The 25440-nt window shown below is 39.4% G+C and overlaps 1 protein-coding gene across 5 annotated transcripts in view; it reads left to right on the plus strand.

Moving 5' to 3' along the window:
- Positions 1–25440, plus strand: part of LMNTD1 (lamin tail domain containing 1) — a 327152-nt gene that overhangs the window by 253272 nt on the left and 48440 nt on the right. For 4 of the 5 annotated variants that reach the window (XM_061582240.1, XM_061582244.1, XM_061582242.1 and 1 more), the window contains 2 exons: positions 295–467; positions 17113–17204. In XM_061582240.1, the coding sequence (XP_061438224.1) occupies positions 295–467; positions 17113–17204 (265 nt within the window). Of the gene's footprint in view, positions 1–294; positions 468–17112; positions 17205–23136; positions 23185–25440 lie in introns of those variants that run through there. The other variant, XM_061582245.1, reaches the window with a different exon arrangement.

Genomic DNA, 25440 nt, shown 5'->3' on the forward strand with positions numbered 1-25440 from the left:
AGTGTTACATAGGATCACATAAATACTGCTTTTTTGGCAGAGTTTTATCAATGCACCTATGTGCATTGGAAACATAGAAGAGGGGAAGATGTAAAGCAACTAAAGGACCTTTGAGCTATGGTGAACTGCACATTCTGCAGTTCCAGAATTTATTTTAGAAATTCTCTTAGTTAAACCGGAATTCAAGAGGAGTGGGCCACAGGCATTAAACCAAACATTAATGGGAAGGAACAGAAAGAACCGTCTCACCCCTATAAAATATTTAGAACAAAATCTTTGCTTTTACTTCTTCAGAGAAGAAAAGATACCACCCATCCTGTACCCTGTTCAAAATTCTTGGTGCCGAAATCCAAGCAACCCCACCCATCCCCATTACTCTGTGGAAAGATATTTACCCATGGGCAGCGAGGGGAACCGCTTGGGCAGCCAAACTAGAACACAACCGGTAAAACATGGTCCAGATACTGGTGAGTTAAAGAACATTTATAAAGAAAAGACTGGGTTTTTAAGATCTCTAATATTACGGAAAGTAAGTAGGGATTTAGCAAAAGTGACAAGAGCGAAAGATTTCTAGCAGGACCTCCTTTTGCATCAGCTCTGCTGACACTTATTGGCAACACTTTTCTTCTGTTAGTACAAGATGTTTGTTGTTAGGGGTGTCTCTTTTTGGAAGGATGAAGCGAAACACTGAAATTTCACTGGGAGAGACCTGTGATGTTGGCTGTGCATTGCTAATGAAGCAAGTGTGAAGAAGCTCAAATACTGTGAACACCAGCAGGTGTGTGTGTGTGGGGGGGGGGGGAGACAGAAGGAAAAGGTTTCCATGTCTGCAGAGACACATTTCATAAGGAGAGATGAAAATTAACAAAATTCATGTTGCGTAGCTATTTTTGACTCCATTAGACGACTGCGCCAGAGAGGAGGAAGGATTGATTGTGGTTGTCTGTGAAAACATAACTCTGAAGTTAGAAACATAGGAAGCTGCCTTATACTAAGCTATTGGTCCATCTAGCTCAGTACTGTCGACACTGACTGCCAGTGGCTCTCCAGGGTTTCAGGCAGGAGTCTTTCCCAACCCTACCTGAAGATGCCATGAAGTGAACCTGTGACTTTCTGCATTGCAAAGCATCTGTTCTGCTCCTGAACGATAGTGTGTGTAGACATTGATGATCACTTTCCCGAGACATGGAGGTGGAATTGTAGAGTTCCCATTGCCAAAATCACATGCTTTTCACTTCACTTCCACTGATTTCAGTGGGAGAATTAAACCCATCCTTTACTCTCTCCCCAGCTGAAAGCAATGGGACTTAAAGGTGTTGAGGTTGCCTGGACCATTGCCTTTTTTCCGTGTATCCTGCCTTGGCCTTTGGTAAGACTGATCTCGTATTTCTTTATTAGAATGTAAAGACCACCAACAATGGCTACTTTGGCAGTTAACAAGGCAAAATATTAATATAGCATAATACAGATCAACAGCAAGGCAGTCTACCACACACATAAAAGCATTTTCAGCCAACAATTAAAGTAACCCCCCCCCAAATTGACAAGTTATTGTCAACTTGATGTCTTTTCCTGAAGACATCAAGCGAGCTGGCCTCCCTCGGTGAGGAAGTCCATGAAAACAGTGGTACGACAGAAAAAGCTTTACTTTGGGGAAGAGACACAGCTCAGTAGAAGAGCATCTGCTTGGATGCAGAAGGTCCCAGGCTCGATCGCCGGCATCTCCAGGTGGGGCTGGGAAAGATTCCCTGCCTGAACCCTGGAGAGCCACTGCCATTCATGGTGGACAATTCTAAGCTAGGTGGACCTATGGTCTTAGAATAAGGCAACTTCCTATGTTCTCATCACAGCTTACCTCATCTCCTCTGGTGCTGAAAGTCTCAAAGATCAAGCAAGGGGGATACATTTGAGAAGAGGCCCTCCTGGACCCAGAGCATTTATAGCAGGGCTGGGGAATCTGTGGCCCTCCAGGTGTTGCTGGACTAAACTCCTACTGTCGCTGACCATTGGCCATGCTGGTTGGGGCTGATGGGAGATAGAATCCAACAACATTTGGAGGGCTGTGGGTTCCTCAGAGCTTTAAAGTCAAGTCCAACACTTTGAATTGGGTATGGAAGCTAATTGGATGCCAGTGCAGCTGTTTGAACACAGGCGTATTATTATTTATTTGTTTCAACAATTTATATACTGCTTAACACTGTAGCCTAAGTGGTGTACAGTAAAGTTCTATTACATACATTAAAGAAAAATCAGTAAAATTAACCATAATTTCAGAAAAACGTATTTTAAATGCCTGCTGAATCTTTTTAAAAAAGATCTTCATAAAGTGCCAGACGTTCAACAAGGAGAAGGTCTGTCTGATCTCAGTTGGGAAGGAGTTCCACAGAACATAAGAACATAAGAACATAAGAAGAACCTGCTGGATCATCTAGTCCAGCATCCTGTTCTCACAGAGGCCAACCAGGTGCCTGGGGGAAGCCCGCAAGCAGGACCCGAGTGCAAGAACACTCTCCCCTCCTGAGGCTTCCGGCAACTGGTTTTCAGAAGCATGCTGCCTCTGACTAGGGTGGCAGAGCACAGCCATCATGGCTAGTAGCCATTGATAGCCTTGTCCTCCATGAATTTGTCTAATCTTCTTTTAAAGCCATCCAAGCTGGTGGCCATTACTGCGTCTTGTGGGAGCAAATTCCATAGTTTAACTATGCACTGAGTAAAGAAGTACTTCCTTTTGTCTGTCCTGAATCTTCCAACATTCAGCTTCTTTGAATGTCCACGAGTTCTAGTATTATGAGAGAGGGAGAAGAACTTTTCTCTATCTACTTTCTCAATGCCATGCATAATTTTATACACTTCTATCATGTCTCCTCTGACCCGCCTTTTCTCTAAACTAAAAAGCCCCAAATGCTGCAACCTTTCCTCGTAAGGGAGTCGCTCCATCCCCTTGATCATTCTGGTTGCCCTCTTCTGAACCTTTTCCAACTCTATAATATCCTTTCTGAGATGAGGCGACCAGAACTGTACACAGTATTCCAAATGCGGCCGCACCATAGATTTATACAACGGCATTATGATATCGGCTGTTTTATTTTCAATACCTTTCCTAATTATCGCTAGCATGGAATTTGCCTTTTTCACACAGCTGCCGCACACTGGGTCGACATTTTCATCGTGCTGTCCACCACAACCCCGAGGTCTCTCTCCTGGTCGGTCACCGCCAGTTCAGACCCCATGAGCGTATATGTGAAATTAAGATTTTTTGCTCCAATATGCATAATTTTACACTTGTTTATATTGAATTGCATTTGCCATTTTTCCGCCCATTCACTCAGTTTGGAGAGATCTTTTTGGAGCTCTTCGCAATCCCTTTTTGTTTTAACAACCCTGAACAATTTAGTGTTGTCAGCAAACTTGGCCACTTCACTGCTCACTCCTAATTCTAGGTCATTAATGAACAAGTTGAAAAGTACAGGTCCCAATACCGATCCTTGAGGGACTCCACTTTCTACAGCCCTCCATTGGGAGAACTGTCCGTTTATTCCTACTCTCTGCTTTCTGCTTCTTAACCAATTCCTTATCCACAAGAGGACCTCTCCTCTTATTCCATGACTGCTAAGCTTCCTCAGAAGCCTTTGGTGAGGTACCTTGTCAAACGCTTTTTGAAAGTCTAAGTACACTATGTCCACTGGATCACCTCTATCTATATGCTTGTTGACACTCTCAAAGAATTCTAATAGGTTACTGAGACAGGACTTTCCCTTGCAGAAGCCATGCTGGCTCTGCTTCAGCAAGGCTTGTTCTTCTATGTGCTTAGTTAATCTAGCTTGAATAATACTTTCTACCAGTTTTCCAGGGACAGAAGTTAAGCTAACTGGCCTGTAATTTCCGGGATCCCCTCTGGATCCCTTTTTGAAGATTGGCGTTACATTTGCCACTTTCCAGTCCTCAGGCACGGAGGAGGACCCGAGGGACAAGTTACATATTTTAGTTAGCAGATCAGCAATTTCACCTTTGAGTTCTTTGAGAACTCTCGGGTGGATGCCATCCAGGCCTGGTGATTTGAACTGGGCCCACAATGCTGAATGCACAGCTCCTGGTAGATATGAACAATGTGTCTGAACCACAGGGAACCAGTAATAGTGACTCCCCTGAAGACCTCAGGTTGTCATGGATATAAAGTATCAAGTAATCCTGAACCCAAGTTGTAAATTAATACAAGAATTTTGAACCTTGAACCTGGTCCAGTAGCATATTGGCAACCATTGCAAGCTTTTATGCACCAGAATTATGGGCTGACAGTAGTGTATCCCCACCAACAGTCTAGCCACAGCATTTTGCATCAGGTGGAGCTTTAGGGCCATGCCCAAGGATAGCCCCACATAGAGCACATTGCAATAACCTTGAGGTTGCCAGTGCATGAATCACTGGGGTCAAGCTATCCCTGTCCAACAACTGCCATAGCTGGCATACATAGCTGGTAAAAGACCCTCCTAGTCACTGAGGCTCCTGAGATGGGTCCAGGAGCACCCCAAAACTACAAACCTGTTCTTTCAAATGGAATGCAACCCAGTCTAGAACTGGTCAATCTCCCAAAGATGGGAACCAACAATGCACAGTGCCTCCATCTTCCAGGGGTTCAAACTCAGTTTATTGACCTTTGTCTAGTCTACCACTACATCCAGACAGTGGTCCAATTCATGCACCATCTCCTCTAACAGCTGTTATGGAGAAATAGAGCTGTGTGTCATGAGCATACTGATGACATTTTGCATCAAAACTCATATAGATGTTGAACAGCACTGGAGGACAAGGTCATACCCTGTGGCATATCATAGGGCAAGGCCCGTGGGGCTGAAACAGTCTTCCAGAGCTATTTTCTGGACATGGCCCTCTAGGTAGGAGTGGAACTTCTGAAAAACAGTGGGCCTGATACTTATCCCACAGAGTTGGTCCAGGAGGATTCCATTGTCAGTAACATCAAACATAGCTGAGGGATGCAGAAGCAGTCACAGTCTCTCTGTTTTGGTCTCAGTAAAAGTCATCTGACCAAGGCTGATTCAATCCCAAACCCATGCCTGAACTCAGATTGAAATAGATCCAGATAATCCACATCCTCCAGAAACTCCTGCAACTGCTCCGGCACTGCTCTCTCCATCACCTTACCTAAGGATGGGGATATTCACAACTGGACAGTAGTTGCTATATACCACAGGCTGCTGGGTGGCCTTCTTCAGGAGTGGATGGCCTTCTGCCTGTTTAAGGGAAGCAGGCACAACTCTATCACATAGGGACATGTTCAGCACACTCTGGATTAGGGATGGTCAAGAAATTTGATTTGATTCACATTTTAAGCAGAATCTTATCAAATTCACACATTTTGAAACAATATGAGAACTTGAAACACAGCCATCCTTCAAAATTTGCACTTATTTGAATTTTGAAATGCAGTTCACCAACCCGGAAATGCTTCTGTTAGGGGAAAGTGTGCATAAAAATGAATATGTGAGTCAAAATAGTATTAAAATGCATTATATGATGAGAAATTGCCTGCAAAAATATGTACTTTACTCAAAATGCCCTACAAAAATGTGTTTATTGGGAGAAATTCACAGTAAAATCCTGGAGAATTTTTGTGAGGATTTTTTTAAAAACCCGCAAATTGCTGCAGAAATGTGGAGAGCTGAGTTTAAGATTGGAAAAATGAGAAACTGAGAGAACCATCCCTACTCTGGGTTCATCACCACCTGACTAGTTTCACCAGCCAGGATGGACAGGGGTCAAAACAGCAAGAAGTTGGTTACATCACTGCAACCTGTCCACATCATCAGGTCACATAAACTGAAATTGACCCCACAGAGCAGCCTTTCCCAACCTTTGGGTCCCCAGATGTTGCTAACTAACCTGACGTTCACTAGCAACAACAACAACAGACTATTGGGCATAGTGGATGAACCTCCAGTGATATCATGGATGGGAGGGAGGTGAGAGCAGAGAACACAATGCAAGCATCTGTAAACCCCTCTCTGACCCACCCTGCTCCAGTCATGTCTACCTCTCCCCCACCTCCATCACCAGAATGGCTGATATCCTCTTTAGTTTCCTGTCTAGTAAATCTTGTTAATGATCTGACAATATGCATGTCATCTGAACCTTTAAAGTTATACCATGGGAAAGTATGACCAGCGGTATTGCCATAGGTACGTATAAATGTTGGTGTGCCCATAATGAATAACAAACTTTTGTGTGAGTTTTGGTATGGAGAACCCATCTTGTAAGTGCTCAAACACACACTGAGTTCTTCTGTTGTCATAGTGCCCTCAGTACTGAATGATTATAGAAACTTACATGAAATGCCTCTTTACAAAGCATGCTACAGATAATATTTGAATGGCTGCTGCTTTGTGCCTTTCCTTCATTGTCTGACCTCTAATCAGATGCTGTATATCCCCTTCCTTGGAGATATTAGTGTGACAAACACTGCTGCAGCTCCCTCTGTTGGATGAGAGGCTCTCTCTCATATGATAGCCACAACATGACTTAACCTATGCTGTATTATCTACAATATGGTAAAATTGTGATATCTGGTGAATTCACAAGATGTATTGCCATTCCAGAATCCTCCCATAAGAGGACTTCACTGTGCAGAAAATGACTGAGTGTAGGATGCCACTTCAGCCATTGTTTGCTGCAATACAATTCAAGTAGACTTTATAGGGTTGGTTTGACATGCATATGCAACGGTCTCCCAGATCGGAACCTTGGCCTAATAGTTAGTTAATCCACAGTTTGGTCCATGTTCTTCTGTGGATGTGAGAAAGAGGTGAGGGCACAGGCTTATTGCATCTCTTCTGGTAATCTTGCCTTTTCTAAGGGTGGAATTGCACATGAAAACAACATACCTGGATGACTTCTAAACACCTGCACAGTGGGGGGATTTTGGGTAGAAAGGCAGTGAGTGCTCTGCCCACCCACCCCAATCTCTGCCTCAGACATTTATCTCAGCTAGGCCTGAGATCAGAATGGAACTCAATTGAGGGGAAGATTTCCTGGGATTACAAGTTGTGGTTGAGAAAGAGTTCAGCACTCCCTACCTGTCATAGTGTGAGCTGGAAGGAACCACTTAAAATCTTAGCTCAGCTACGATGCTCTCACTAGATGACCTTAGGCAAGCTACTCTCTGGCGGCATACATACCATACATTTAAAGCACATCCCCAAGTACTGAGGGTTGGGGATTGTAGTTTATCTCTCACAGAGCTACAATTCCCAGCACCCTTAACAAACCACAGTTCCCAGGATTCGGGAGGGGGGGACTTTAAATGTATGGTGTTTACACAACCTCTCTCAGTTTGTTCTTTCTCCACAGAATAATAATGGTGACCCATCTTACAGGATATTTATAAGGTTTACTGTGATAACGTATATGAAATACTTTGAGCACTCTGATGTGCAATATTCTATGAATGAATGAATGTGCTTCAGTCTGTCCTGTTGAGATGAAAGAGTTTAAAAGTCCTTAACTTAGTTTTGTTTTTATTCATATTATGAGGTGATAACTTGATGTTATAATATTGCTTCATTGTGTATTGGAACCTGTAGATTTGTGTGTGGGGGGGTAGGTTTTCATAGAAACCCATATCAAAATTTATTTTTCCTTCTATGCAGTTTTTCCAAGAATACACAGACAAATACAGCCATTATTCTTCATTTATTTCAAAACAGGGAGTTTCCTATTGTTTGAAATGCATTGCTGCTGTTAACGGTTGTTTGGCAGACTGGATTTTGAAATATGTGGCTGTTAAGATGTTGCATTTTCTACACATATCCAATGTATTTACCAGCAGCTTTATAGCCACATCATGTAAGTGGAGTTAGAGCAAACAAAGATTAAGAGCTATTTAGGAGAACTTTCCTGTTTAGGTGGTACTTAAACCTATGGATGCTATGAAGCAGTTGATTATAGCTATTTAGAGCTATGGAGAAGGTAGCACAGAGTCATAGTGATCCATGATACATAGTAAGGAGGGAAAGATCTATCAATTTTGGTTCTCTGAGTTTCTCATTTTTCCAATCTTAAATTCAATTCTCCAGATTTCTGCAGCAATTTGCGGTGTTTTTGTTTTTGTTTAAATCTGCATGAAAATCCTCCAGCATTTTAGTGTGAATGTTTCCTAATAAACACATTTTTGTAGGCAGTTTTGACTATTGTACACATTTTTGCAAGCATTTTCTCATTGTATAATACATTTTTGTATTTTATTTTCACTCATTTTTTTTTATGCACAGTTTATCCTAACATATGCATTCTTGCAAACATAGTTTGATTGGCGGACTGCATTGCAAAATTCAAATAAGTGCAAATTTTGAAGGATGGCTGTGTTTTGGTTTTCATATTGTTTGTCGTATCCAGGTTGGGACTCAGGAACCAGACCAGTTGGTGAAAGCAATTCAGTTTTTATTAAAGTAATATCCAGACAAAGACTACGCCTTCTCATGAAGTTTCACTACAAAACATAACCTGCGACTTGAAAGAGAGTTGACAGAACAAGGAACCGCTATTCCCCCTATCTCTTAAGAAGGGGGCAATCGAGCGCGAATTCTCTCACTCTGCCTTAAAGTGCTCTCATCCACACCCCTCCTCTCCTCCCTCTTTTGCCGCCTCTTTTGTTGTCGTCTTGTGCGTGGCGAAGGGGGTGCTACTGCCCCCTCCCCTTCTGAAGACTCTGACTCAGGTATGGGGGAAAGCGGGGGGGGGCAATGCTTGAAGCATCTGGCTGCTTCTCCTTGCTTTTCTCTGAATCAGGAGGGGGTTGGATTCCCCCTTGCCCTCCCTCTTTCTCCAACTGCTCTGAACTCGAAGGGGGAGAAGGCGTGGGAAGCTCACGGGAAGGATCTGTGTCTGTTGGCCTTTCAGGGTCTTCGCCGCCAGACAGTTCTATCTCTGGGATTCCCTCCCCCTCTTCTGCTTCTTCTTCACATGGCTCTGGCCAAATGACCCCCTCCCTTTCCTCATCTTCTGAAACCTCAGGGTCCCAATCCTGTATCCTAACACCGTTTCAGAAAGTGCATATTGTTTCAGAAAGTACATATTTGATAGATTCGGCTTCAAATGTTTACTGAATCTAATTTCTCACCCATTCCTGGTACATGTATGAACATTTAAGCTCTAATTGAATCATCATTTATTATACTTTGTATCTCATTGCTATTCACCTCCCACATTACATTTTTCTCCTTCAGACCCATGTTTGTGTGTATTCATTCTAACTGAAATTTCACTTCATGCATCTGACTCTATGGGCTTTGGCTCATGAAAGCTTATGACATAATAAATACATTTTGGCCTGAGCAATCATAACCCTCAGATCCACAGGCTGGGTAGTAGCATTAGGATGGAGTGGAGGTGCCTCTCCACTGACAGAGAAAAGTGTTGCCAGTAGAGAGCACTTCTGCTATACCCATTGATAGCTCTGTGGCTGGGGATGAGCAAAAATGTCCATTTCAGTCTACTGTTACAGTAAAGCCATGTATATTTTAATATGGCCATTATAGAGACTTATAGGATAGTGCCCATGGTGGGTAACAGCAGCTACTACCCACCCCAGTTGTCCAGAACAGAAAGATGCTCATGTACACTTTACAAAGAAAGGGTGGGGGGTGGGGGTACTCAAGAACATTTTTGTAATGCTTCCTTTCGGATTCACTAGATAAGAATCCTATTGCCTCCTGTTCTAGTCAGTTTCAATACCCATTAGACTTTTGTGTCACATGGGAAACCACTTGTAATTAGGAAAATTACATGTAGGCTTTTCCCTCTATCCAGAAGGATACCATTGTCAACAGTATCAAAAGTCACCGATAATTTAAGGAAAATTAGCAGGGCTGCATCCTCCACTTCTTCCCAGCATAGGCTATCTATCAGTGTGACCAAGGCAGTTTCTATGCCAAAAAGTATAAAACTAGGTCTGAACTGAGATAATCAATCTGATGAGAGTACCTGGAGTTGAATGGCAATCACCTGCTCAAGTACCTTGTCCAGGAAAGGAATATAAGCAATCAACTGATAGTTCATACTGCCTTCTTCAAGATGGTCTGGGCCACCCCTTCTTATCTAGAGGTATTCACTACATCCTAGGCCCAGCTGGTCAGGTCTATCCCTCTATCCTTGGGGTCGTAAGTGAAGAAGGGCAAAGGATTAAAGAGATGGTAGGCCACTCTTTAGCAACTGAAATTCATTCATCCAATAGAACAGGACTAGAAGGTGCTCTAGGAATTGTTGTTGTTGTTGTTGTTATTTACCTGCCCTTCACCAGAAGGTCCCAGGATTAATCACAACAATACACAATATTAAAAACAATTTAAAACAGATTATACTCACAGCTAGAGAGGATCATAAAAATATATATCTCAAGTAATAAAGGCCAGGGTGAAGAGGTACATCTTCCGCATATAACTAAAGTTGTACAGTGAAGGTGCCAGGGGCACCTCTGTGGGGAGGGAATTCCACAACTTAGAATTCCACAGTGAATGCCTTCTCCCGCCCTCTTGAACTTCTGAGGGTGATGGAACTACTAAGCCCCCCCTCTGTTGATCTCAAAATCCGAGAGGGTCTGTAGGGAAGAAGGGGGCCTATCAGATATTTGGGACCTAAGTCATTTAAGGCTTTAAACACTAGCATGAGCATCTTGAAATGGGCCTGGAAATGCACTGGTAACCAATGCAGCTGTTTTAAAACAGGGATTATATGAGATCTAAATATCCATTTAGATCCCCAGCCAACAATCTGGCCAGTTGAAGTTTCCAAGTTGTCTTCAAGGGCAGCCCCAAGTAGAGTGTATTGCAAGAATCCAGTCTGGATGTTACCAGAGCATGGATTACAGTGGCTAATTCATCTCATCCAAAAGGAGGCATAGCTAGGGACCAGCTGGAGCTGGAAACAGACACTCCTAGCCACTGATGCCACCTGAGTCTCCAGTGACATGTCCATAGGCTCAACTGTCACAACCGAAGCAGGCAGGTGGAGGTGAATGTGAATGATGTTATCTTCAATGTATTTAGGAAATATGTCATATGTGCTTAATTATACTTTCTATCCCAGAAATACTTTGAAAAGTAAAAAGATTTATAATGGTCTGTAGAGAAACTAGAGTATAGTTTCTTCTGCTTAAAGATCAGAACTATATTTTTGAGGCGTTAGGACCACTGGATAGGTATGCATATTAATAATAACTGCTAAATCCTAAGCAACTGGGTTTTTTATAGCCATTGGAATTTTTATTTTTTTTATTTTTTTTTTAATAATTTTTATTCAAATTTTTCCAAAAACAAACAAAACAAAGTCAAAAAGACATAACAATACATCAACAAAAAATGAAAATAAAATAGTTGACTTCCGATTTGTCGCAGATCAGCTATAAGTATATAATATACATCAAACCTGTCCCTTAATGTATACATACAGAGTCCCTTTTCTCCATAGGCTGTCTTAATTAATCGTCAAATCCCAGTATCATCATTTTATTTTGATCTTTCAACAAAAAGTCTAAGAGAGGTTTCCATTCCTTAAGAAATGTATCTGTCGATTTTTCTCTAAGTAAACATGTCAATTTATCCATTTCTACTAAGTCCATTAATTTCAATAACCATTCTTCCATTGTTGGTGTTGATTCCATTTTCCACTTTTGTGCATATAATAATCTTGCTGCCGTAATCATATATAATATTATTCTTCCATATTTCTTTTCTATTTGTTTATCCATAAAACCCAATAAAAAAAATTCTGGTTTTGACTGAATATTTATCTTTAGAATTTTTTGCATCTTCCTACCTATCTGTGCCCAAAATGATTTTGCCTTTTTACATAACCACCACATATGATAAAATGATCCTTCTTGTTGTTTACATTTCCAACAAACATTAGAAACATTACTATACATTTTTGACAACTTTTCTGGAGTCATGTACCAACGGTACATCATTGTATAAAAATTTTCTTTAAGATTATAGCATAGTGTAAATTTCAAACCTTTTTTCCACATATTTTCCCATTGATCCATTTGTATGTTATGACCAAAATTTTTTGCCCACTTTACCATACACTCTTTTACTTGTTCTTCCTCCATATCCATTTTCAATAAGAGTTTATACATTTTCGCAATTATATTTTCATCATTTGTACACAATCCTATTTCAAAATCAGATTTACTTATTTCAAACCCATACATTTTCTTGTCCATTTTATATCTTTCTAACAATTGTAAATAGGCAAACCATTGAAAACTATATCCTTCCTTTATTAGTTGTTCTCTCTCTTTCATTGTATATTCTCCATGTACATTTTCTAATAGTTCTTGATAAGTTAACCATTTCTCTTTTCCAGCCATTTCTCTTCTATAAAACGCTTCTTGACTTGAGACACATAATGGTATTTTCGAATAAAACCTTGGTTTATATCTATTCCATATTTTCAACAGAGGACGTCTTATGAAATGATTGTTAAAGTCTACATTTACTTTTACTTTGTCATACCATAGATATCCATGCCATCCCCACTTCAAATTATGACCCTCCAAATCCAATAGTCTTTTATTCCTCAATAAAATCCATTCCTTTATCCAGACTAGACAGCAGGCAGCAAAATAAAGTCTCAGATTTGGTAATCCTAGTCCTCCTCTTTCTTTGGCATCTTGTAGTAGTTTAAATTTAACTCTTGGTTTTTTTCCTTGCCATACAAATTTAGAGATATCTTTTTGCCATTGTTTAAAAGGTAAATCAGAGGATATTACAGGTATTGTTTGAAACAAAAACATCATTCTCGGTAATACATTCATTTTTATCACAGATATTCTACCCATTAATGACAATTGTAGTTTATCCCATCTTAGCAAATCTTTCTTAATCTCTGTCCATAATTTTTCATAATTATTATGAAACAACTTTGAATTTTTATTTGTCATAATGATACCTAAATATTTCAACTTTTTCTCTATTGTAAAATCTGTCTTGTCCATTAACTCTTTCTGTTCCCTTAATGTTAAATTTTTCACCAACATCTTTGTTTTTTGATTGTTGATCTTAAATCCTGCTAACGGTCCAAATTCTTTTAATTTGTCCATCAATACATTAATTCCTTCCAAAGGATTTTCTAGTACAATTATCAAATCATCAGCAAATGCTCTCAATTTATATTCTTCTTTTTTTATCTTTAATCCCGAAATTCTTTTATCTTGCCTTATATCTCTAAGCAGCACTTCTAAGACCAAAATAAATAAAAGGGGAGATAAAGGACATCCTTGTCTTGTACCCTTTTGTATTTCACATGAATCCGTTAAATCTCCGTTAACAATTATCTGAGCCTTCTGAGATGTATAAATCGATCTAATCCATTTTATAAAATTGTCTCCAAAATCCATTTGCTCCAAAACCTGAAACATAAATTTCCAATTCAAATTATCAAATGCTTTTTCAGCATCTAAAAAAATCAAAGCTGCTTGTTTATCATTTCGTTGTTCTAAATATTCCAAGACATTCAAGACATTCCTGACGTTGTCACGTAATTGTCTTTTAGGTAAAAACCCTGATTGATCTTCCTGAATAAATTGTTGCAATATTATTTTCAATCTTTCTGCCAAGATCATTGTAAAAATTTTATAGTCATTATTCAATAGAGATATTGGTCGATAATTTTTTGTTTTAGTTAAATCTTGCTCCTCTTTAGGTATTAATGTTATATTAGCATTTTTCCAACTATCCGGTATCTTTCCCTCTTGCAGAATAAGATTCATTGTAGACTGTAAAGGTAGTAAGAGTTCTTCCTCCAAACATTTATAATACATTGCAGATAACCCATCTGGTCCTGGTGCCTTTCCTAATTTAATTTTGTTTATAGCTTCAGATATCTCTCTTGACGTAATAGGACCATTAATAGCTTGTCTCTGAAAGTCTGTAATTCTAGGCAAATTCTGTTTAGATATATACTCTTCTATTTTTTCAGATGGAATTTCCTGACATTTGTACAATGTTGAATATTGATGAAAAATCTTTTTAATTTTTACATTATCTGTCAACGTCTCATCTCCTTCTTGTATCTTTAAAATGATATTTTTTTGGCGTTCTTTTCTTAATTTATATGCTAACCATTTCCCAGGTTTATTTGCAAATTCAAAAGTCCTTTGTTTAGCAAAATTTAGTTTTCTTTCAATTTCTCTAACTGTCAGCATTGATACTTGCTTCTGTAACATTTTGATTTCATTTACAATAGAAACTTTAGTTGGATTATTTTTCAATTCTTCCTCTTTTTGTTTTATTTCTTCCAAGATTAATTGCATTTTCTGTTGTTTCTTTTTTTTTAATTCAGAGTTACATTTAATAAGATATCCCCTCATAAATGCCTTACTTGTATCCCAAACAATATTTTCACTTGTTCCTTTATGTAAATTATGTTCAAAAAACTCTTTTAATTTCTTCTTACATTCTTGTACTACTTTGTCATTCTGTAATAAAGATTCATTTAGTCTCCATCTAAATCCAAGATTTTTCTTTTTTAAAGTTAATATCACAGGGTTATGATCCGAAAAAGTTTTTGGTAATATATCCATTTTAAAAGTGTCCTTCGCTAAAATTTTAGACATCCAAATCATATCAATCCTCGAGAATGTTTTGTGTCTTTCTGAAAAATAAGTAAATTCCTTTGCGTTATCATTTATATATCTCCAGGTATCCACCAATTCTAAATGTTCCATCAGTTCAAAGCAAATCTTTGGTAATTTACCCTGTGTCTCTTTGATATTTTTTTCAGAAAGCCTATCAATTTTTGGTGAGATTACCCCATTCCAATCACCCATAACGCACCAATGGTCATATGAAAACTCTGACAATTTTTCCATAAGTCCTGTGTAAAACCTTGTTTTATCTTCATTGGGGGCATAGATACCCACTATCAAAATGTTTGTACCCTGTAGAGTAATTTCGACCCCCACAAATCTACCACTATCATCCAGTAATACCAATTTAGGAAGCAATTGTGGGTTAATGTAGAGAACAACTCCATTTTTTTTTTTTGGTCCAGCCGAAATAAATTCTTCACCCAAATTTTTACAAATCAAATATTTGGAATCTTTCTTCTTAATATGAGTTTCTTGTAAACAAATTATATCCAATTTTAATTTTTTCAAATAATGAAACACTTTCTTTCTCTTCTGCGCCATATTGGCTCCATTTATATTCCAAGTTAGATATTTGTAATCCATCTTCAAGAGTGTATTTTAAAATGTGCCTGATGCTCCTTTTAGTCCATCATCTTCCTTCCCTTCCTCTGCATATTTTGTTGACTTTGTTCCCCAGGAATTATATCCATATCTTTGAGTTTATCTTCATCCATATCTTTTGAAGCTTTTCTCAAGAAGTCCCTTGCTTTTTGAACAGTATTCAATCTATATTTCTGTTGTCTGAATGTAAAGATCACTCCTTCTGGAACATCCCATCTAAATTGAATTTTGCGTTGCTTACGTTTCTCTGTAAAGAAAGCATATTCTTTTCTCTTACGTAAAAGTCTAATAGGAATTTCTTTCATCACCAGTATTTCCTTACCATCAATTTTAAAGGTATTTTTAAAGTGTTGCTGTAATACCATATCTCTGGTCGTCTTCTTTATAAAATGAACAAGCACATCTCTTGGAATTTTATTCATTGTTGCATATCTGGAATTAATTCTATACACTTTATCTATTTCAAATTCCATCTGATCTTCATTCAAATCCAGAAATTTTACTAGAGCATTAACAATTTTATCTCTGATGTCTTCACCTGTTTCCTCAGGAATTGCACGGAATCTCAAACAATGTTCTTTATTTTTCATTTCAGTCACAGCCATATAGTCCAAGTTTTTTTCTAATTCCAGATTTAATATATCTGTTCTATTCTCCAAGATTTGTACCTTTTCTTTAGTGTTTTTTGCATCCTCCTTTATTTGCCCAATTGTCCCTTTAATCTCATCCACTTGTGTTTTAATATAGTCTTTTATATCTGTCAATTCAGTTTTCATTTCCTGTTTTATATCATTAATCCCTTCCATTATTTTTTGAAACATATCTGGGGGTATAACCCCTTCCTGTGGATCAGTAGAACTTCTTCTTCGCTCCTGGGTCTTAGTTGCTTTTTTAGTTGTCATTTTCAAGAAAAGCCTTTAATTTCTGATATTAATCACTGTTCCAAAACCTAGAGGCAGTCTATTTCTTTTTTTTCCCTCCACCAACAAAAAAGTTAATATTCCAGGCCTGTTATTGAAGTCCAGCCAGCACAGCACAGTTCTTATCTACATCCAAGAATGCAAAACAATTCTGGTTGCCAACACCAAACAATTAGTAACATATACGAGCAGCAGATTCGTCCAAAAAGAAATAGTCCAAAGAGAAAAATAGTCCAAAATATAATAATTACCTCTCATCCGTTTTTAAACTTTAAAACTCCAAATTCAGGCCAGCTTTTTGTTGTAAAAAAAGTATATAAGTTGTTTACATTTTCTTTCTTCCTTAATTATATTTAAAAGAGAAAAAGTATGACTCACCCAGGTTTCTCAGTTGCTGATTCGTAAACAAATCCCTTTTATTGTAGTAATTTAAGCCAAATGATAAGATTTAGACAGAAGTAGGCTCGCTGGTTAAGAACGTTTTTTTTAAGAAGAAAAAAAAAGAACGCTTCGCTTTTTTCCAGTACAGCTTGCGTGGAAATCCTGACTCCGTCTTCAGCCGATCGGCATGCCTTCTTATCTCAGGAATTTCCTGATCAATTCCAGCCGCCGACAGCTCAACGAAGTCTTGTGGAAAATCTGATCGGTTCTCCTATACCTTGGAGAACATTTAAGCCAGTCCAAGATTCCTCTTGGCTGGCTTTTAACCTGAAAAAAGCTTCCTCTGAGGCAGAGCTCCCTCAGAGACAACCACCAGCCAGCACTCCTTCCGGGAAGACCACCATTGGAATTTTTATAAAAGTATTTTCTATTTTAAACTTTGCTATAATGTTAGTCAAAAGGGAGTTTTCCGTACACACACACATCCCTTATATTTCTTTGTCTTTCAAAGATAGTGTATAGAATTTTACTTTTGTTGTCCCTCCACAGGTATTCTCTGCACAGGAAGTAATTGTGGCATAACACCAGCAACAGGAGATAGTAACCGGAAAAGCAGAGTAAGACCGACTCGGTCAGCAGGGGTGAGTAAAGCCCATATGACTTTTGCTATTATTATTGCAGCTTTTGAGTACATGGCACTTTACAGAGTAATATAAGCAAAAACCAAAGACAAAATGAGTTCCTTGCCCCAACAACTTACAATCTAAACAAATGGTGTGTAGATAAGGGAGGGAGGTGGGGCACAGGTGAGAAATCAGTAGAGGAGGGGAGGAATGGGAGAGACAAGAGCAACAAGGATGAATGTGAGAAAGTGCAGTTTCACTCACACACCTTGGATTGGTTTCAATTGTGCATGATACCTAAAGACATGAGCCAAAGGTTTTATGGAAAAAGTGGGTTTTGAGCTGGGGTTCGAAGGGAGAGAGAGGTGTCAGCATGTGGGTATTCTAGGAGGGAGTTCTGAGCATAACGGTGCATGAGGGTAAATGGATGCAGCTATGTTTAAGAGAGTAACAGACCTTTGAGGCTGTAGATTTCAAAGGAGGAAAAGCCAGGGGCAGAGATTTATCAGGTTATGGAGACAAAGAGAGAAAATGGCATTTGCCATGGAGAACTTTAAAGCTAAGGACCAGGATGTGTTGGATGCAGAAGGGGCTGGGAAGCCAGCGAAGGGAAATCACACAAACGAAGCAGGGAAATCACATGGGCCTGAATGAGAAGAGAAGTGAGCAAGTTTTAAGTTAGGGCAAAATGGTGCAACAAGTGTCTGGTTGCAACAAGATAACTGTGTTTGGAGAAACATAATTTCACTCGATCACCAAGCAGATGTTTTCCTGGAACATAAATTCTAACAAACAATTAGAAATAAATTTACAGCCAACTACTGTTGCGTAGCTACAGTATATCTCCATAAAATCCCCAAGATATAGCACACATCTAAAATCCACAGTTCTGAAAGACAGAACACTCAATTGTCTTATCATGATGTTCATATGGGGACCTACTGTTGCCCCAAGCATTCCAAGGGGTTTGGCTCCGCTGTTCACAAACTGTTTTCTTCTCTCCACCCATGTAATGTACCTGCCAATTTAGGATACCATGTGGTGCTTCTAACAAAGTGGGCCCTTGTCAACAATACCTTATGCCACAATAACCATGTTAGCCTTTAAGGCTGTACAGAACTGTTTTCTTTAATAATAATAATAATAATAATAATAATAATAATAATAATAATAATAATAATAATAATAATAATAATAATAATACAAACCAATACAATTCCATAGAAAGATATGATGTAGCAGACAATGCACACATTCACAAATCTAACATTTCAGGGCTTGGTTGCCCTGCTGCTTCAGCAATGTTGTCTCCCAGAGTCCAGACATGGGCCTGACCAGGTACCCTCAGCTTCCCATGCCTGCAAGTGATTGTGGTTTCTTGTGGATGTACGTTTGGGACATGTGGTGCTTAGGGTACTATATGTGGCATTTTCTAATTTTCACAGCAGCTTTGTAAGGTGATCATGACTGGTCTAGGGACGCTGTGGTAAGAAAACGTAATAGCTGAGCAAAGATTTGAACCCAGATAGCCTCAGTTCAAGTCCCATACTGTATCCATCTCTCTCTCTCTCTCTCTCTAGCTCTCGCGCTCTGTTTCAGTATAGTATTCTAGAGTTAAACTAGGAGTGCTTTGATTGCTGGGGAAATAGGATTTCCCCAGTACACAAGTGCAATTATTCTTGTACTTGGACAAAATGCAAAAACAATACAAAAACAGACCCTCAAATCTTGCTGATCATTTTGAACATGGTTGTGTGGGGATCACAAGTGGCTTTTGAGTGATGACTGGTAGTAATGATATTATCAGCAGCATTGAAAACATTTATCCTTAGTGGTTAAGGTGGGCATTAACTCTAAAGAAATGTTGGATTTGATATATGAAATATATTGTATAATTGATATATGCATCCACATATATTACATAGGCCATCTTTGGATGATCATTTCTCAGCCATGTACCCAACACTTTCCCTCCTCCTCTCTTGGCAATAAGCAGAAAGCAATTGGCAGAAAGTCTCTGATCTGATCTGGAAAAGTCGGATCTGGAAAACTATGGTTGCCACGTCCAGAACAGGCCAGTATCTTAAACCAACTTCAAACCGTGGTTTAAGATCATGTCTTGTTTTGAACCTGGAAGCCATAGTTTCCCAGTTCAACCTAAATGGGAAACTATGGGCATTTGACAACTTCCTGGCTTACCGCAGCCCAGAGTGGTACAAGCATGGAGTGTGCGAGCAAAAATTTGTATCTCAGCCTGTTAAGCCAAGATATGATTGTCTGAACCAGGCCAGACAATAAGTATGTCTGCTTCAGTGTTTTTAACATATTTAATGGGTTTGGGGTATGGTGCTTGGCAATTGGCGGGCCATCTATGGCCTAGTGAGGTTCATTAGTTAGCTGGCCTTATAGACCAAAGAAAAAAACTCAAGCACTGATGCTACTCTAAACTGATTATTTCTGGGAAAGAGAGGAGATTTGAAATTTGACTAACCATGGGAAGATAGGATTTGAGGGCAGTAGCAAGAGAATCAGCAAGAGGTATGCAACTCCCAGAGGTTGGGTAGAGAGGGTTATTCATTGGGGAATGGCCCTACTGCAGCAGAGGTCAGCTATGGAATTCTACACCAGCAATTATATTTTTGGGCAATGCTGTATAACTTTAGTATGCCGAAATGGTGAAGAGTATAAAGATTCTGTCAGTGATTGGGATTTTCTAGAAGGTACCTTCTGCTTTACATAAGCCAAGGACCTTAATTTTTACATGCATTTTCCTACTAAAGTACTTAATGAGACGTGTGTTGACATTGCCATGTATTTCCAACTTGAAACAGAGGGGTAATTGAAGTATCAGATCTGCCTTTCTTACAAATTGAATTTTTTTCTCCTTCTCCCTCCTTTTTATTTACAAGGGTATTAATTTCTTGCAGGCTATCTTTGCTGGTACTGATGTCCTTGGGATTGTAATGCCGTTAGTAACACAGGACTTGCCATTTGTTTTTCATTCTTTACTACTTTACTAGTGCTATGATTGGTGCATGTGGCACCTGAATGCTTTAGGACAGAAATACCTTTAGGTGGTAAATATGTTCACATATTCACATACTGAGGCCTATTTATAATGTGTGCATTTATATTAACATCTCAGTAATGAATCCAGAACAACTTTTTGACTTCCCGAGTATCACATCTTTGATGTTACAAATATTAACTTGCTGGGCTCAACATGATCAAAGAGGAAAATCTCAAAAAGTAACAGATAAGGAAGTTCAGGAAGATGTTTTGGCAGCGGGAGTGGGGGTGGGATAATACTTTATGCCACTGTCAACCTCCTCAGTATCAACCTCTGCTGAAGTTTGGTCCAGTTGATCGCTGACAGAATAACATTGTACATAGTACATTGGGAAAGCACCTGGGAATATAAAGCAGAGGGGGGCGAAGTAATGTGAACCGTAACATGTACCAAAAATAAAGAATGAGATTAGATTGGATCGGGGATGTTCAGGCCCATTTTCACAGCCTGCTCCATGTGGTGCACTGACTATGAGCTACCAATACTTCAGGCGCTGGTGGTCACATGACTGCTGGCACATGCAGAAGTCTGCACACAGTGAGTTTTCATATGGCTCTATAAACCACTGAGGTCCATTCAAAAACTCGTGTGCCGCGTTTACTGTGTCCTATAAGCTATTGCACAACCGCCCTTCCTTTATACTATTGGCACCTCCAGTTTAATGTTAACAGTGGCTATAATGATAGAACAGACCAAGCAAATGGGCTCAGCATTTTTACAGTCTGCATAAATATAATTGCTTGCCTCCTTCTTCAGTGTAAAAACTGGAACCATCTGCTTTGATCCCTTTTCCTCCCTCCGCTCACCTGGTTGTCCCTCCTTTTCCTCCCTTAATCCTTTTTTTCTGTGTCTCAGGCTGCGTACACACCATACATTTAAAACACAGCAAAAGCATGTTCCTCCCCACACAGAGAGAATGATGGGAACTGTAGTTTGTTAAAGATGCTGGGAATTGTAGTGCTGTGATGAGTAAACTACAGTTCACAGGATTCTTGGGGGGGGTTAAATGTATGGTGTGTATGAAGCCTCAGGTGATGAGTTGTCAATCCTGTTGTCCTCATCTAACCCTGTCAGTGGAATGATTTCCCTAGAGAGGTTTGCCTGGTATCTGTTTTAATGTCTTGTCAGCACTAGGCAAATAAGTTTTTGTTCTTCCGGGCCTTTTAATATCATTGATATGATTTTGTTTTATTCTCTACAAAATGATGGCAATTTGGTTAGTTTTAGCTTTTATAGCTGGGCTGAGTATTATTGTTCTGCTAATCAGATGGGTTGCTGGGATTTGATTTGTGTCTGTCAACATTAAATTTTAGGGCTGGATTTTATTGGTGTACTACTGCTGGATGAATTTTATTGGTTTATTTTATATTAAATTGTTATATGTTATGTTTTAACTTTGTCTATTTTCCTGTGTGCATATATATATATATATATAATTTAGGTGACTCATACACTGAATGCATTAGTAACCCCTTCACGTGCCATCCTAATTCTATCCCCTTCTGTCTCCTATTGGTCATCTCCCCTGCTGTTATCCATCCTCTTCACAACATAATCAGTTTCTCTCTCTCCTCTGCCTCCTTCCTTACTGTGTTCACTGTCACCTCTGTTCCAGAAGGTTCTTTGCCTTTGTCTCACCATTCATTCATTGTTGTTGTTGTTTTGTGGGGAGCTCTATGCTTTCCTTCTCTCTGTTGGAGTCCCAGAAGGATCTGTTCTTTGCCCTCCACTATTTTTCTCTCTACATACTGTCTCTGTGTAACCTCATACAATCTTATGACTTCAATTACAACATTTACACAGATGACACCCAGTTCAGCCTCTTTACCACTCAACTGTCCACTTCCTTCAATCCTGCCTCCCCAACTGGCCTCACCAGCATGTTTTCACTGCACCAGTCTCACCACCACCACACCCCTCCCTTTCTCCATCCTGGTATGCTGCAGTGACTCAGCTGGATGTAGGTCAGGTGGCCAGCACAGCCTCACCATGGTGTCCACTGCCATATATATAAATTATCATTAAAAATAATAAAAGCCGGTGTCATTGCAATTGCTGACATGGCTTAAAACAACACGTAGAACTCCCCCCTCCAAGGTTCAAAACTTGATGAAGAACAAACCATATGAATCTGAATTGCTTGCATTTAACAGAATGTAGTCTTTCAACCAAGTTTCCAGCTCTGCTCTTATTGCAGTATTTGGAGCCCTCAATATCCACTCAAGAGACTGACTGAACAACAATGAATGGGAAAGTCTACAAATAGCCAGATTCCTTGGAAAAAAACTTATCAGGTTAAGATTAAGGACCCATTCATGGTTGCTGTCAAGGATCAGCATGTTTGGGCATCTGCAGAAGGGCCACATCCCAGTAGGGCATCCACTGATGGGAGCCCATGGCCCTGCTACAGTGGGGAAGTAGGCTCACTGAGGGAGAGGGGCCATGGAGGGTATCTTGCCCAAGTATCCACTTAAGCTGACAAACAAGGCTACCACCACTAGTAACATCTGCAACATTTGGTCATGTGGCTAGGATAGATCACACACACATGCCATTAGAGGCAGAGTCACTAGTACGGTTTGTGACTATGAGATAAACTTCAATCATTCAAGCAAAATTTGCAGATAGTACCTGCCTGGAACAGTTGGAAACCACTTTGGATGGCCATGTTCATGCTACTCTAGGTTACACAGGAACAGGCCCTGAGGTATATAAGCGTTGGGCTGTCATGCTCTGACATTGCCTTTCTGTTTCAATGGGTTCATTTTTCCAGTTTAAAAACCCAGGAGAGTCAGAATCTCTGGCCCGTACTTTCTTTGTCCTTCAGCCCTCTTCTCACTGAGCTACTCACAACTGTGTTGCAATTTTACTTTTCTTTAGGCGGCGCAAAGAGTAAACTTATGAACAATGGGAGGCCCCAGGGTGAGACATCCAGTCATCTGATCTTAGAACATGCAAAGAAAGAGAGCCAACTTTGTAAGGCAACTTGGTGGTGTAAAAACATTTTTAAAGGAGAATTGAGATCATTAAACATTGAAGTCAGCAAAAGAGGTATCATTCTGAATCAGGTGTTTATAGTTCACCAAGCAGGGTCAATAATCCACACAAACCAAAATGTCTGTTATTCCTTTTGTTCATCAGCTAATGAAAAACATAAAACACGGTTTTGCCTGTTTAACTCTCCTTGCAAATGGTATTTCATTCACTTACGCTGTTTGTAGGATCAATGTGCTGTCCTAGAAAATTCAAGATACCTTTTCCTATAGGAGAAAATGTCTTTTTCAGAGTAAGTTTAATGCAAGCAATGCAAATGAAAATGTGGGAAAGTTATCAGATTTCTTGTCAGGCATACTGCTATTTTTTATCATGAAAAAAATCATGTTGCTCAAGCAGGATAAAATTGCAACTTTTCAGGGTATTAATTACAAGCGACCTCTCTTGTCCAAGATGACATCTCCCATTTTGACTGAAATACTTTATGCAGCTTATAGAGATAGCCAAAAGAGAGCTTATTTTCTTTAGGGAAGTAGGTTCAACCTTGGATGGGAATACAATCCTATGTGTCTACTCAGAAGCAAGCTTTATTATTTTCACGAGGGCATATTCCCAGGTAAGTGTATAGCATTGATGCCTTAAGTGAACACTAAATTATCTGAATAATGAGAGTCTCAAAAAAGTTTTAAAAGTTCCTAAACTGTTGACTCTTTATACATTGATGATTTACACTGAATTGTAATGTTAATGAGTGAATAACTGAGTTATCTAATCAAGTCCCTCAATATCAGGTCAACAGAATAAAGGTCAATAGCAAGTTGTCATGTTCTAGTGAATATATTATATTAAAAACAGGATTAAATTACCAAAAATAGTGATTCATTAAGTGTATATATATGTTGCATACTATTTTGGCCAGTTCACACATCCATGTGCGTCACTTGATTTGTTTCATTAAGCCACTAGGTGAATAGGTCCTGCTTACATAATATATACATGAAATGAAAAAGGGTTGGACATACTGGGTAGGCTGTAATATTTGCAGATCACAACTCTTATTAACAGTTATATGTATCATGTGTTTGAGCCTAAAATTGGCTGAAACCTGGAACACAGTTGGGGAGGCCAAAACTGCCCCCACTGGAGTTATCACGGGCAGGGGAGAAGGCTTAGCTCACACCTCAGGAGTGTCCTGGAGTGTACTTCCTTATTTTCTCACATATAGTGAATGGCTGCAGTTTAGCCCTCTGGATAAAAGGGCAGCATATCCTTGTGGCAGTGGTGATAAGCTGCTCCCAGAGCCTGGCAGGGATGCTGTAGGTTGGAAGTGTGTAGCTTTCAAGGAGGCCTTACAATACGTGAGCACTCCCCTAACCCACTGCCCCCATTCCAATGATGGCCATTTGGTAGCTTCCAATAAAGTTATTTAGGAAGAGAGACCCCTAGTGACCATGTGGTTAGGGCATTTGATTGCATTCCTAAAAGAGAAAAATTTGAGTATTAGGGGCAGTTGCTGCTGCTGGTGATTATGAGGATGATAATGGAAGGTTTGTTTTTCCTCTGGTCTGAATAACTGTATTCAACCTACCCAGGTTTGCATGGATAAATTGGTGCCCAGGGTTGCTAGCAATGCTGGCCATAACACCTCTTCATGTATTAATGGGCATAGAAATGTATCTGTACAACAACTGCAGTCATTAATGAGCCCTAATGTCAGAGGCAGAGGTCAGGTATTGTCCTTTTCACACATCCCCTCGCTTTGGCCTGTAACACACAATCAGACAGATGGTGTACTGCCTACTACTGTTGGGCTGTATCAAAGAGGGGTAGGGATTGCATGTTTGAATTCTCTGTCATGTGAGCAAAGCAAATCCCCCCTGTAAATACAGAACTATTTTTTAATGGTCTTTAAAACATTGCTTACATGTTTTTCATTGCAGATGCTTAATTCCAGAGTGGGTTACAATGTAACACAAATCTAAATATACATAATAAAACAACTAAAAACAAAGCCGATAAATTACAACCAGCCAGTTAAAATAAACGACAATTCTGGAACTAAACTCCCAACAAAAGCCTGGATAAATAATCAGGTCTTTAGCTGGTGTTGGAAACTTAAAAGAGAAGGCTCCACCAGCCATATCTCAGTATGTTATGGAGCAGACTAGGCTCACATTCTCCTCCCCAACA

The sequence above is a fragment of the Rhineura floridana genome, chromosome 8 (assembly GCF_030035675.1).
Source record: "Rhineura floridana isolate rRhiFlo1 chromosome 8, rRhiFlo1.hap2, whole genome shotgun sequence".
Lineage (NCBI taxonomy): Eukaryota > Metazoa > Chordata > Lepidosauria > Squamata > Rhineuridae > Rhineura > Rhineura floridana.